Source organism: Pongo abelii, chromosome 4 (genome assembly GCF_028885655.2).
Source record: "Pongo abelii isolate AG06213 chromosome 4, NHGRI_mPonAbe1-v2.0_pri, whole genome shotgun sequence".
Classification (NCBI taxonomy): Eukaryota; Metazoa; Chordata; class Mammalia; order Primates; family Hominidae; genus Pongo; species Pongo abelii.
Window position 1 is genome coordinate 136,406,614 of NC_071989.2, and position 13,668 is coordinate 136,420,281.

At 42.9% G+C, this 13,668-nt stretch overlaps 2 protein-coding genes across 3 annotated transcripts in view; one reads left to right on the plus strand and one right to left on the minus strand.

Annotated features, from left to right (window-relative positions):
• Positions 1-7,786, minus strand: part of LOC100937994 (uncharacterized) — a 123,902-nt gene extending 116,116 nt beyond the window's left edge. The window contains exon 1 of the mRNA XM_024247049.3: positions 7,517-7,786. Within this exon, the coding sequence (XP_024102817.1) occupies positions 7,517-7,659 (143 nt within the window). The 5' untranslated portion in view covers positions 7,660-7,786. The remainder of the gene's footprint in view (positions 1-7,516) is intronic.
• A 463-nt stretch (positions 7,787-8,249) lies between these two features.
• The window catches only part of SLC12A2 (solute carrier family 12 member 2), a 104,249-nt gene continuing 98,830 nt past the window's right edge, over positions 8,250-13,668 (plus strand). The window contains exon 1 of one of the 2 annotated variants that reach the window (XM_002815842.6): positions 8,250-9,249. In XM_002815842.6, the coding sequence (XP_002815888.3) occupies positions 8,500-9,249 (750 nt within the window). In that variant the 5' untranslated portion in view covers positions 8,250-8,499. The remainder of the gene's footprint in view (positions 9,250-13,668) is intronic. The other variant, XM_002815841.5, reaches the window with a different exon arrangement.

Sequence of the window (13,668 nt, forward strand, 5' to 3'; positions counted from 1 at the left end):
ATAACCTGCCTTTACCTTCATACTCATGTTTTTAAAAACTGCAATATTGAACCTAATAGTTTTGGCCCACATTTAAAGGAAGATTAAATTACTTGGAAAGGGCCCAGAGGAAAGTAATAAAAATAATTACATACTTAGAAATTTGGTCCTATAATGACATGCAAGAGGAAATCATTTAGAAAATAAAACTGAAAATAACCTTACACCTTTTTTTTTTTAATCTACAAAATTTAATTACTAGATTTTACCCATGGAATAAGGAAATTTCAGGAAACCTTATTCCACCATAACTACTTTTGAAAAATAACAGATGCTAAGGCAATTATTTGAATATGCCAGCCTACCCAGCATATTTTTCTTCATAATCTTTTTTTATTTACAATTGTTTTTTTTTTCTTTTTATGATGATGATGATGATGATGATGATTATTATTATTATTATACTTTAGGCTCTATGGTACATGTGCGCAACGTGCAGGTAAGTTACATATGTATACATGTGCCATGCTGGTGCGCTGCACCCACTAACTCGTCATCTAGCATTAGGTATATCTCCCAGTGCTATCCCTCCCCCCTCTCCCCACCCCACAACAGTCCCCGAAGTGTGATGTTCCCCTTCATCATTCTCAGTAAACTATCGCAAGAACAAAAAAACCAAACACCGCATATTCTCACTCATAGGTGGGAATTGAACAATGAGAACACATGGTCACAGGAAGGGGAACCTTACACTTTTATGGGTTACCATAACCTCTGAAGAATGGGACAAAAAGCCAAAGAACTGAATTATAATGAGAATAATTTAATTTAGTCATTAGGAAGAACATCTTATTCCTCAATAAGTATTTCAGTGATTATTAATGTCCAATGCTATGGCATAAGGACTTGTAACCACCAGGATGTGTTACTAGAAATTATTTTCTTAAAACAAAAGTGTCAAAGGTAGAACACTGTGCAAAGTAGGGGCTTATTACATAACCCTTTAAGATCTTTTCCACATTTATGATTTTTACAAAATTTCAGGCATCTGGAATAATTATAAAAACATATCTTATTTTTATGGCTTTTTAAAAGTGAAAATGGATTAATCATTAAGAAATATAAGAGGATAAAAATATTAGAGATTTTTCATTAACATTGAGGAAAATATAAGTATACAATTAGTTAGGAAATGCATTATATTATTTGACTCCATAAAAGGGAAGCAATTAAACTAATTATTAAGATATGAGTACATGTGTGTTAAGTGTCAGTATTTGTATTTTAAATCTCTTTTTTTAAAGTATAGTGCAATGTAGTGAATGCAGAGAAAATGTTCCTATAACATATTTGTACAGATTTTTTTTTAAGACAGGAGTCTTGCTATGTTGTCCAGGCTGGTCTTGAACTCTGGGGCTGAAGCGATACTCCTGGCTCAGCCTCCCTAGTAGCTGGGACTACAGGCACACACCAACTTACCAGTAACACATTAGTTTTAAGGGGCTCAGATGAAGGAAAAAAAAATGGGTTTAAGATGAGTAAAAAAGAATCATCCTTTGTCTGGGCTTGTTCCATCTTCCAAATATGTAGCAGCAACATAATGACACTAAAAACTGCCCTAAAAATCTGTAACAGAAAAAAAAAATAGCTTACATGCTACTCAAAAAATTACCTAAATACTTCTCAAAATCAAAACAAAAAGCAAAGTAAAAAATAAAACAGGACATACTTGCAAGAAAAGATATGACCTAAAGGTTGTATCTTAGCCCTGTTTGTTTTTTCAATAAAATATTAAGTTTTAAGCATTTATTTAATGTTAACATACATTAGGCCTTACCATATTATCAGGCACTATTCTAAGTACCTTACGAATAGTACTTTATGTAATCCTCATAGCTCCACAAGTATGAGGGTGTGGTGGCTCACGCCTGTAATCCTAGCACTTTGGAAGGCTGACTGCTTAAGTCCAGGAGTTCAAGACCAGCTTAGGCAACATGGCCATACCCTGTCTCTACAAAAAACAAAAAAATTAGCCGGACATGGTGGCTTGCACCTGCGGTCCCAGCTACTCAGGAGGCTGAGGTGGGAGGATCACTTGAGCCTAGGAGATCAAGGCTGCAGTGAGCTGTGATCTTACCACTGCACTCCAGACTGGGTACAGAGCGAGACTCTGCCTAAAAAAAAAAAAAAAGCTACCATTGTTATACCCCATTTTATAAATTAGGAAACTGAGGCACAGAGGTCACACTAGGCCAAGATCACGCAACAAATAGCGGAGCTGATGGAGCTGATGGAGCTGAGATTCAAATCCAGGCAGTCTGGTGCTGGAGTCCATGTGTGTAATCACTAAGCTATTATATACAAGTAATTCCTTCAAATATTAATATTTGATAACAATTTTGAACTTTGAAGTTTGCAAGTATCCACAGCCTGTATAGTTAGAAGTACAAAAGTAATCACAAATAACTTTTCTAATACAGATTTTAAATTGGAAAAGATTTCCTTGAATAGCTTTACAACAAATACATGTGTAGACAAAAGTAGGGATAAGAAAGAAAGACTGTTTTTTAAATGCATTTGTCATGAATTTACTACCTGGGTAAGCAAAAAACTTGAGCTGTCTCTTTTGAAAGATATAATTTACAAGTATGAATTTGTATATTGTCTAGAGGAAAAGCACAGTACAATTTCAATTAATGTTTAATTCTATGACTAAAATCTTTATAATATTTTTAATTAAGGAAGAGGGTGACTGGGACTTAGGTAAGAAAGCAAAATTTTAACAGTTACTACATAACAAGATTTTTTTTTTTTTTTTTTTTTTACATAAACAAGCTTTGTTTCTTACAAAAAAAAACAAGCTTTTTTTTTTTTGGATACAGAGTCTCACTCTGTCGCCCAGGCTACAGCGTAGTGCTGCAGTCTCGGCTCAATGCGGCCTCTGCCTCCCGGGTTCAAGCAATTCTCATGCCTCAGCCTCCCTAGTAGCTGGGATTACAGACACACAACACTACACCCAGCTAATTTTTGTATTTTTAGTAGAGACAGGGTTTCCCCATGTTGGCCAGGCTGATCTCAAACTCCTGACCTCATCTGATCCGCCTGCCTCGGCCTCCCAAAGTGCTGGGATTATAGGCATGAGCTACTGTGCTAGACCTATAAAAAAGCTTCTTTAGGGTAACTTTTTTTTTTTCTGTAATAGAATAATCACATTATTTCTGAAGGGAAATACCATTTACTCAATTTGTACTCTGAATGCCATCTAATAAAACAGCAAAGCCACAACCATGCAGAATGTCAGCACAGCATGTCTAACTAAAACTCACTATAAGAAAAAAAAGGAAAAGGGAGCTGATTTCAAAGGTTCTACATGGCTTTGCACTTCACATGTTCTGATGCTGCAGATATGAGAAGTTGTAGGTCTAACATAATTTATATCTTCTTTTAGGATACTTTGCCATTTGTGAATTGAGAAGTTTGGAATAACAACTACGCAAGTCACTTCTAATCCTAAAATTCCAACTACATGAAATAAATATTATTAAGTACTCAGACACACACAATGTCAAAGGCTGGCCTTGTGGCAAAAAGGAAATACAGCAAAGTCAGTCAGGTTCCCACCATGGCACTGACAGCAAGTCTGTTCTCAAGGTTAGTCTCTAAACTGACACCTGGTAAGTCTGACAATGAAATATTTGCCAACAATTAAGTAAAGGAGATCTCTCCTGATAAATTTTTCGTAAGTTTCACATAATACATTTTGATATTTCCTGGAATGTTTGTGGCCCTCCCCTCACTGCATTGCTCCCTCATTTTGTTGGCTAATACATGTTACTAAAGTCAATATATATTCAACTCATTTTTCTCTGCCTCTTGGCCCAATTTAACACAGCTGATGTTTTCAAATGCCTTCATCTGATTTTCTTCTCACCTCTTAGGCCACCTGCCCTTTGTAGGTCTTTTATGTTCTCACTAATGTTGGAATTACTTATTTTTTCCTTAACCAAGTTTTTCTTCTGTAAAATGGATGTAATCTTATGATTTTCTTCATAGTGTTGCGAGAATTCAGTAAGATTATGAATGTATAGATTTTGGCACAGTATCCAAGACATAAATTCTCTATAAAGGTTAACTACTATTACTACTATCAACTCACGGCTAGATTAGTGAAATTGTGTCCTGCCTTTCCATGCTTACTCTTCCTCTTCTCCGCTCTTCTGATCATAATATAACTAGTTTTATTTTTGTTTATTTATTTTTTGAGACAGCGTCTCACTCTGTCGCCCAGGCTGGGTGCTGTGGCGCAATCATAGCTCACTACAACCTCCACCTCAAGTGATCCTCCGACCTCAGCATCCCAGGGAGCTGGGAATACAGGTGTGTGCCACTACGCCCCGCTAATTTTTGTGGGGTTTTTTTTGGTAGAGATGGGGTTTCATTATTGTTGTCCAGGCTGGTCTCGAACTCCCGAGCTCAAGCCATATACCCACCTTGGCCTCCCAAGTGCTGGGATTACAGGTTTGAGCCAACTTGCCAGGCCTAGAGAGTTTTAATAAGCACAAATCTAATTATGTGCCCCTCAGTCTATCTAGAAACCCATTAATGCTTTTATAGGGCTTTTAGAATACAGACACATCTCTTACTACTTTTGCCCCCAATCCCTCCCTATGCCTTAACCAAACTGATTTCAAGCTTCTTGCTTCTTTGATAGTCCCTGCTCACTCCATGAGGGCATTTGTCCACAATATTTCCCTTGTTTGAAACCCTCTAGTGACAGTTTGGTCCTAATTTTCCTTTAGACCTTTGCTAAAAAGTCACTTCTGTCTTGACTAAGTCTGGCCTATTTTGCATTTTCCTTATACTACGTTCCTATCTCCTAGAACTTCTGTCTGCAGTTACAAATTTATATGAGTGACTACTATTTATTATTACTACACATTTGTGTGTTTCTTCCAACAGACATCTCAGACTAAGCTCCTGATATTCATCCCACCCAAACCTGTTCCTTTAACCTCGTTTGCCATCTCAGAAAATAGCAATACTATTCTTCCAGTTGCTCAGATCAAAACCCTTGGACTCTCACACTTCACATCCATCAGCAAATTCTATTGTGTCCCCATAATTCAACTACTTTTCCCCATTTCCACTGCTACCCACTGTGGTCAAAGCACTACCATCACTTCCTGGATTGCTGTAATACCTCTTAACACATCTCCTTGCTTCTTTGACCCAACCATTTATCCCTTGCCTACCTACATGACAGCCAGATGAATCCTTTAAAAATGGCAGATGTCATTCCTCCACTGAAACCTTCCAACAACTTGCCATCTGCCAAGGACTGTTGTGTACCCTGCCAAATTAATATACTGAAGCCCTAATCCTCTCCTCACTCCTATGTAACTGTATTAGAGACAATGCTTTTAAGGAGGTAATTAAGGTTAAATGAGGTCATCAGGGTAAAGCCCTGATTCCACAGAACTGGCGCCCTTATAAGAAAAGAAAAAGACAACGCTCTATCATCTGAGGAGACACTGAGAAGGTACTGTCTGCAAGCCAAAAAGAAAACCCGAACATGATCATGCTGGCATTCTGATCTCAGACTTCCAGCCTGCAGAACTGTGAGAAAATATATTTCTACTGTTTGAGCCACCCAATCTATGTATTTTGTTATGGCAGCCTGAGCTGACTAACACACCATTCTACTCAAAGTCAAGTATGTCTAACAGCCAAAAAAGTTCCTAAACATTCTGATCTACTACGTCCCATATCCTAAGCTCTCTGATGTAATTGCCTTTGATTCTTCCCATCTCTTAAGCAAGTTCCAGCCAAACTGGCTTACATGCAATTCCGTGAGCATGCTAGGCATGCTCCTGCCTTTGGGTCTTTGGTTTCCCTCTGCTTCAGACACTTTTTTTCCTAAGAACTCACATCACTCACTTACTCACTCAAATATCACCTTCTCAGTGAGGCCATCCTATGGAAAATTTTATGATCCCTATTTCACACAAATATCCCATTTCCCTTTCCTTAGTACACACTGCTTGGATGCTATGTATTTTACCTATTTATCTTGTCTATTGTTTCTCTTTCTCACTAGAAAGAACTCCATGAGAGATGGGATTGTCCGTTTTGCTCACTGCTATATCCCGTAAATACAGAGTAGCTCATAGTAGCTGTTCAGTATTTATTCAACTAAATGAATGTTGAATTCCAATAGTGGCAGAATTCGTTGTGGAGCTGAAAGGTACTGCACAGATCAACTACTAATGCAGCAATTCCCTAGTAGAAAACTGCATTGCTTGAAGGACCACCTCATTTTTCTGGCCTCCTCTGGTTATTATTAAAGCTCAAAAGGAGCTTTAAAAATCCTGATGCAACAGCTGTTTTTCCCTCTCACCGTCTTTAAAAATAGAGATAATAAAATAGGCTGAAAAGTTGTCAAGTTCAAATAAGATCATGTTTATGAAAATTTTTTGAAAATTGCCTGGTTGCAGCTTTTACTTACAGCATTTTCAAACAGTTCTGCCAACTCTGTGGCTCTTTCATCACGTTTCAAGTGTTCAGCAAACGATGGTGTTCGTCTCTATAAAGTCAAGTTTAAAAATACAAGGGCCGGGCGCGGTGGCTCATGCCTGTGATCCCAGCACTTGGAGAGGCTGAGGCGGGCGGATCACGAGGTCAGGAGATCCAGACCATCCTGGCTAACACGGTGAAACCCCGTCTCCACTAAAAATACAAAAAATTAGCCGGGCGTGGTGGCGGGCGCCTGTAGTCCCAACTACTCAGGAGGCTGAGGCAGGAGGATAATGGCGTGAACCGAAGAGGCGGAGTTTGCAGTGAGACGAGATCGCGCCCCTGCACTACAGCTTGCGCGACAGAGCGAGACTCCGTCTCAAAAAAAAAAACAAAAACAAACAAACAAAAAAACCCCAAACAAAAAATAAATAAAGTACATAAATAAAAACCAAGTGATTGGAGGACGCCATTCATTGATTTTACTTAGGACTTTGGGCATAATCTAGGTTTAAAAATTTCTGCTGCTAAGAAAGTGGGAACACAGTTATATTCCCTTACATTTTACCGAAAAGAAACTAGACCTGCAGAGGAGTACCTTTCTATTTCTATATAAGCAGAGGAATTTTGCACAACCCAAATCACGCAGAAACCTCCTGGTAAGGACTCCATGGGTAGTTATTGCCGGCATTGTATTCTGAGAGATGAGCTTCATATCACTTTTGGAAATGCCTTAAATTAAAACTCGTCTTGAAACAACATGACGTCTCAACGAGACTCCCTTCTCACCTTGGAACATCTGCTTTTAAAATAAAGGTGTCATCAGAAGTGTGTAAACACCCACTGCATCACAACTGGAATTAATCTCTGGTTATGCCAATCTAGGTCTGCCTGGCAGGGTGAGTCTACCGCTTGAAAGCTGCACAGAGGAAATCCTCCCTCCTCCGGGTTCAGGCCCGGAGTTACGAGCGGAGATTCGCGGCGGCGGGTCAGAGCCCAGAGCAAATCAGGCTGGGGAACGCACCTCGCCCGCGGCTCCGGAAGCGGCTGCGGCCCCCCACCGGAAAGCCCCCAGCATCGCCCGCAGGAATCGCGGCTGGCCTGCGGCTCCAGCCCGGCTTCGGGTACCACGCGCCTAGTGGGAAGCGGCACTGACGCCTGCAGCATCTCGCGAGATTTCGGGCTCAGCCCAAGTACTGCGAGTTCACCAAAGAGGGAAAAAAAAAAAAAGCCAGCGGGCGAGAGTCTCTGAAGCCGTGGCTGGGGCGCTGGGGTGGCAGCTGCCGCGGGAGCATCAGCTACCGGCGTGAGGCGAGGCAGGGCACGCGCGCCGTCCGCAGCCCCGTTGCCTGGGCTGCAGGTCCACTGACGCGCGGCCCCCGGGTGGAGAGAGGGGAGGTGGCCTGAGAGCCCGCTCCTTTTCGCCGCAGAGCGCGGCGGGGGAGGGAGGTGAAGGCGTGGGAGGAAGGCGACGGAAGAGGAGGTAGCGGCGCGGAAATCCTCCCGGCGACATCACTGAGGCGGAGCGCAGCCGCGCCTGTTCCCCGATCACGCCGTTCGTGCTGCCAGCACTGCCTGTGGCCCCGTGCGGACTGGGTGGCCGCGATCCTCGCACGGGGCGCTTTCGCGTGGGGTCGCGCAGGAGCCGCGGAGGGCCGCATCGCTGAGGGAGCTTCAGCCGCGCACCGCTGCGGGACCGTGGGTGGGCGGGCTGAGGGGCGGAGGAGCCTCCGGCCCCGCCTCCCGCGTGCTGCTGCCTAAGCCGCCGCCGCCGCAGCCCCGCCGAGGCTTTAAACAGCGGGGCCCGCCCCGCGCCCGCCACACTCGCGCGCTCGCTCGGCTGCCAGCGGTCTGTGGCCGTCCAGGCTAGCGGCGGCCCGCGGGCGGCGGGGAGAAAGACTCCCTCACCTGGCCTTGCGGCTGTGGCCACCGCCGGCCAGCGGTGCGGAGGGCGTGCTGCCGGAGACGGCCGCTGGGCTCTGCAGTTCCGCCGGGGGTCGGGCAGCGATGGAGCCGCGGCCCACGGCGCCCTCCTCCGGCGCCCCGGGACTGGCCGGGGTCGGGGAGACGCCGCCAGCCGCTGTGCTGGCCGCCGCCAGGGTGGAACTGCCCGGCACGGCTGTGCCCTCGGTGCCGGAGGATGCTGCGCCCGCGAGCCGGGACGGCGGCGGGGTCCGCGATGAGGGCCCCGCGGCGGCCGGGGACGGGTTGGGCAGACCCTTGGGGCCCACCCCGAGCCAGAGCCGTTTCCAGGTGGACCTGGTTTCCGAGAACGCCGGGCGGGCCGCTGCGGCGGCGGCGGCGGCGGCGGCAGCGGCGGCGGCTGGTGCTGGGGCGGGGACCAAGCAGACCCCCGCGGACGGGGAAGCCAGCGGCGAGAGCGGGCCGGCTAAAGGCAGCGAGGAAGCCAAGGGCCGCTTTCGCGTGAACTTCGTGGACCCAGCTGCCTCCTCGTCGGCTGAAGACAGCCTGTCGGATGCGGCCGGGGTCGGAGTCGACGGGCCCAACGTGAGCTTCCAGAACGGCGGGGACACGGTGCTGAGCGAGGGCAGCAGCCTGCACTCCGGCGGCGGCGGCAGTGGGCACCACCAGCACTACTATTATGATACCCACACCAACACCTACTACCTGCGCACCTTCGGCCACAACACCATGGACGCTGTGCCCAGGATCGATCACTACCGGCACACAGCCGCGCAGCTGGGCGAGAAGCTGCTCCGGCCTAGCCTGGCGGAGCTCCACGACGAGCTGGAAAAGGTGAGCTCGCCCATCCCTCCCTTCGTCTCCAGCCCCTGGTGCATGCCGACCGCGGGATGTGGCTGCAGACTCTTCCCGAGTTGAGGTGGCGGGAGTAGTAGACATGCACGACTTGCTGGCATCTCTGGATTCAGCTGTCAAGGGTGGAATTGCCGAGGAATGTAACTTAATCTCTCAAAAGTTTGTAGCGGGTTTGGCTAGTTACGTGATACTGGAGGGCTGCCTTTAACAACCTTCCCCATCCAGTTAGGTATCTCGTGTGCACTTTCTTTCCCACACACGCTTAACAGTCACCACCCTTCTGAATGACAGTTGTGTTTGTGGGCCCTTGAGAAGAGAATGTGCAGTGAGGATCTCTCGGGAGAGGTTGGAGAGCACCTACCATCTGTGTAGTTTTGAAAGATTGTGTTGTGTGACTTATGTACGCCTATTAGGGATCCCAAGAGTGGGAATGTTGCTGTTTGAAGGAAAATCTTAACAGGGTGTGTTTATGGTCTATGAGTTATTAAAGCTCAATTCTTGCAATCTTGAATATACAAAGGATCATAGAGATCTTGTCTTGGGACACGCTGTTCCTAATAATGGCATAACTCTTTTTTTTTGCAATGAAAACGTTTTGGGAGAGGTGTATATTAAAAGGGAGAGAGGCGAGTCTTTAAAGAAAGAAGGGAAACAGGAGAATTGGTTTTTCTGAGAGGATGACCAGAAAGACCTTTGGGGTCTTTGCAATAAGCAGTTACACTTTGTAAACAGAAAACCATCCCCATAAACTCATTGATTTTTGTAACTCTATTTTTTATGGTCACGTAAGACTTATTTCTTCAGCGTTCAATATCATTGTTTTGAGATAACATTGATGCTTTTGAGATTTCTTTAATGTTTAACTTTTTTATGAGCCGGGATTACTTGAAGTCTTCCTTTACAAGTGTGTAATGACTATATTGATGGAATTTTGTGAACGCAAGAGTATAGTACTACTTAGGTTGAAATGATCACAGTGTGGACAAGTTTAAATCCAGTATGTGATTTCTTTTGGATATGATTATTTGATCTCATACAGTGATTTCATACAAGACTGTACTTGTCCCAGTGTTTGATAATGTAACATTCACACAGAGGTAATTACAGAGCTCTTACAGCTTATTGATTGTTTAAAAGCCTGAGATCATTTAGCTTTAGATAGTACTATTCTTGTTATTCCATTGTGGTATTTTGTCATAATCAGAAGCGAAACAATGTCTAAAACATTTTTTATTCATACCCCTGTAGTTTCTATCAAGTTATTCTTTTTTCTTTTCAAAACTCGAAAATCATTGTAGACAAAAGTAGATATGGAGCTGGCAATTTTCATTATCTTAGGACATTTTTACTAATGAAAATATTATAGATATATTTTAGATTTATTTTACCAAAGCCAAGTATGTGAGCAGTAAAGTGATCTGTATTTACCCATAAGTTTTAGAAAGACATCCAATTGAAAGGTATATATCTTGAGCTTATATGCTTCCTAGGGAAGTTTTTGCTATTTTAAATTAAATTATCTCAATAACAAAGCACTTCAAGTTCTCCAAAACTTTAGATTTGTGTGTCTGTGTTTTTTGCTTGGCTTTTTGGTTCAAAGTGTCTAAAAAACAACACCTGTACTGTTAGTTGTACGGTAGTTGAAGAAATCACCCAACCTCTCAGCTTCAGCTTTTCAGGCTTATCATGAAGATTAGAAAAAAAGCGCAATAGAAATGACCATGTTCAGTGCCTGGAAAATAATACCTAGTTGTTATTTCCCTCCTATATTGGCCCTTCAGGAGACTCTAGGATCTCAATTTTAGATTCTCTTAATTCTTACGTTATTAGATGAATGTAGTATATAAAATATGTTCAGTTTCATTTATGCAACAGGTAGTTTAATTCTTTGTAGTTTACCTTCTGCCACTCATAATCTTTATGGCCACTGTTTTATTGGCTTAACTAATAACTACATGTTGAAGATAATTTTGCTTAGAATTTTAGCAGATGGATTAAAGAAATGGGTGTTAAGTAGTACAAATATGACTATACATCACTGTCGAAAGAGGGGCAGACAGGAGGGGTTATAACAGGTTGGCTGGATCCCCAGTAGTTGTCCCTTACTCTGTCTAAATTGACTTCCACCTCTAACACCTTCTGTAATGCTTCTAGCCTTCAGTGAATTATAATATTTAGAATTTTTATAACACGTAATTCTAGCAGTCGATTGATTGGCATATACTCTACTTTGGTCTACTAAGTGCATAATTGTCTACCATGGGACTAACTCTATGTTGGGAACTATAGAAGAACAAAAGAAGTAAAATACTTCAGAAACTTGTTAGGGAAAAGGACTGGATTGTCTTCCCTCCAGTTGAATTCCTTTCATTATCCATCACTGACTTTTTAAAAGTATTTTGTCTAGATGTCCAACTGTAGGGGAAAAGATAAATATCCTTGGTGCATCTTGCTATATTATATAGCCATTCTAGGACCAGTAGGCATGAGTTCTCCATTTATTAGTTAATGGGGAAGGGGGTATCTTAGATGTTGACAACATGCTTGTGACACTGTGGGATTATGTGGTGATTAGCAAACCAGTTACTGCTTCTGCCTAGACAGACATTAACAAAATAGTTGGACAAATAACATAGTTAATAACTGTTTTTTAAGTATTATGAAAGAAAAGGATACTTGTAAAGATATAATAGGACCTAATTTTAATTGGGTTTTGGGAAGGCGTTTTTTTGAGAAGTATGACATTGAAGCTGAGACCTGAAGGGTAAGTTGATGATTGGGTGGAATGACAGTCCAGACCAAAGGGACAGCGCACATGAAGGATGAAGGTAATGGGGTGAGAAAGAGTGGTATATTAACATAACTAAAAGGAGATCACTGTTTTTCATTATAAATGTAGTGGGACGCTATTGAAGAATTTTGTGTGGGGTAGCCACATGATCCATTTTGTTTTAACATCTTTAGGCTCTGGGTGGAGAATGGATTGGCAGGGGCAAGAATGGAAGCAAAGAGACTCAAGTGATTACTGTGGTCTGGGTGAGAGATAGTAAAGGTTGGTGGCAGAAAGGGTTGGATGTGGGAGTGAGAAAGAAGCTGACTTGTAGATTTTGAACTTGAGAAACTTAATAGATGTTGGTACTGTTGCTTGAGATGAGAAATATTGGAGGAGGAATAGATTTGGTGGTTGGGAGAAGTTTGTATTTGAGGCTATTCTGTTTCAGAAGCCTGTAAAGACAAAGACAACTTATTCCAAGAGTCATGGAGGAGGCAGTGTGTGTGTGTGTATAAATATATGTAAATATATATATATTTACATATAAAGATTTGGTTGCTTAAAGTCATGGACTAAATTACTTAGGGAGAGTGGCAGATAAGAGAACAGAAAATAGAGTCTGGCATTGGACTTGGAGATTGTTTAAAGGTCTCTCAGAGATTGAGGAGCCATTAGCAAAGGAAATTAAGGAAGAGCTGCCATACTGTCAAATGGCGTGGAGAGCAGTGTTGGGGGAAGCTGAGAGAAAAGAGTTTTTAGAAAGGCAGAAACTTCAAAGCTGATGCCAGGAATTGATTTAAACATGTATATATGTACACACACAGAGTGAAAAATCAAAGTATGGATTTTTGGCCCTACAAGAAGAAATAAGAGGTGGAGGGTAACAGTATTTGATGGACATCTTCAACATGTATGATGGAATGCAAGATTATCAAATGTGGAAAGTGGAGTGGTAGACAATCCATACTAGCTCCTACTGGATTTAAAGCATTATTAAAATAGTTTTTTGTTTTTGTTTGGTTTTTTTTGTGTGTGTGTGTTTTACTATTTTGACCGCTAAACCATAATTTCTAATATTTTTGTTTTTAAAGGTATCATTACTATTGCAGCTGTCCTTGGGCCAAGGCTTAGAAGCCTTTTGCTAGTGCTATGTCAAGGGTTTCTATATGATTCTTATATTTTTGCCTTTCTCATTAACAAGGGGAAAGGTCAAGGGAGCAACTATATTGTCTTCCATGTGTCACTTTGCTTGTTGGATTTTCAGTAATTCCTAAGAAATAGGTCTTATACACATTTTACTCAAGATGAAATGAGCTAATAGAAACAGAAGAAATTGTCCAGGTGCGGTGGCTCACTCCTGTAATCCCAGCACTTTGGGAGGCCAAGGCGGGTGGATCACCTGAGGTCAGAAGTTCGAGACCAGCCTTAACAACATGGTGAAACCCTGTCACTACTAAAAATACAAAATTAGCCAGGCGTGGTGGCGCATGCCTGTAATCCCAGCTATTTGGGAGGCTGAGGCAGGAGAATCGCTTGAACCCAGGAGGTAGAGATTGCAGTGAGCCAAGATTGCGCCATTGCACTCCAGCCTGGGCAACGAGCAAAACTCTGTCTCCAAAAAAAAA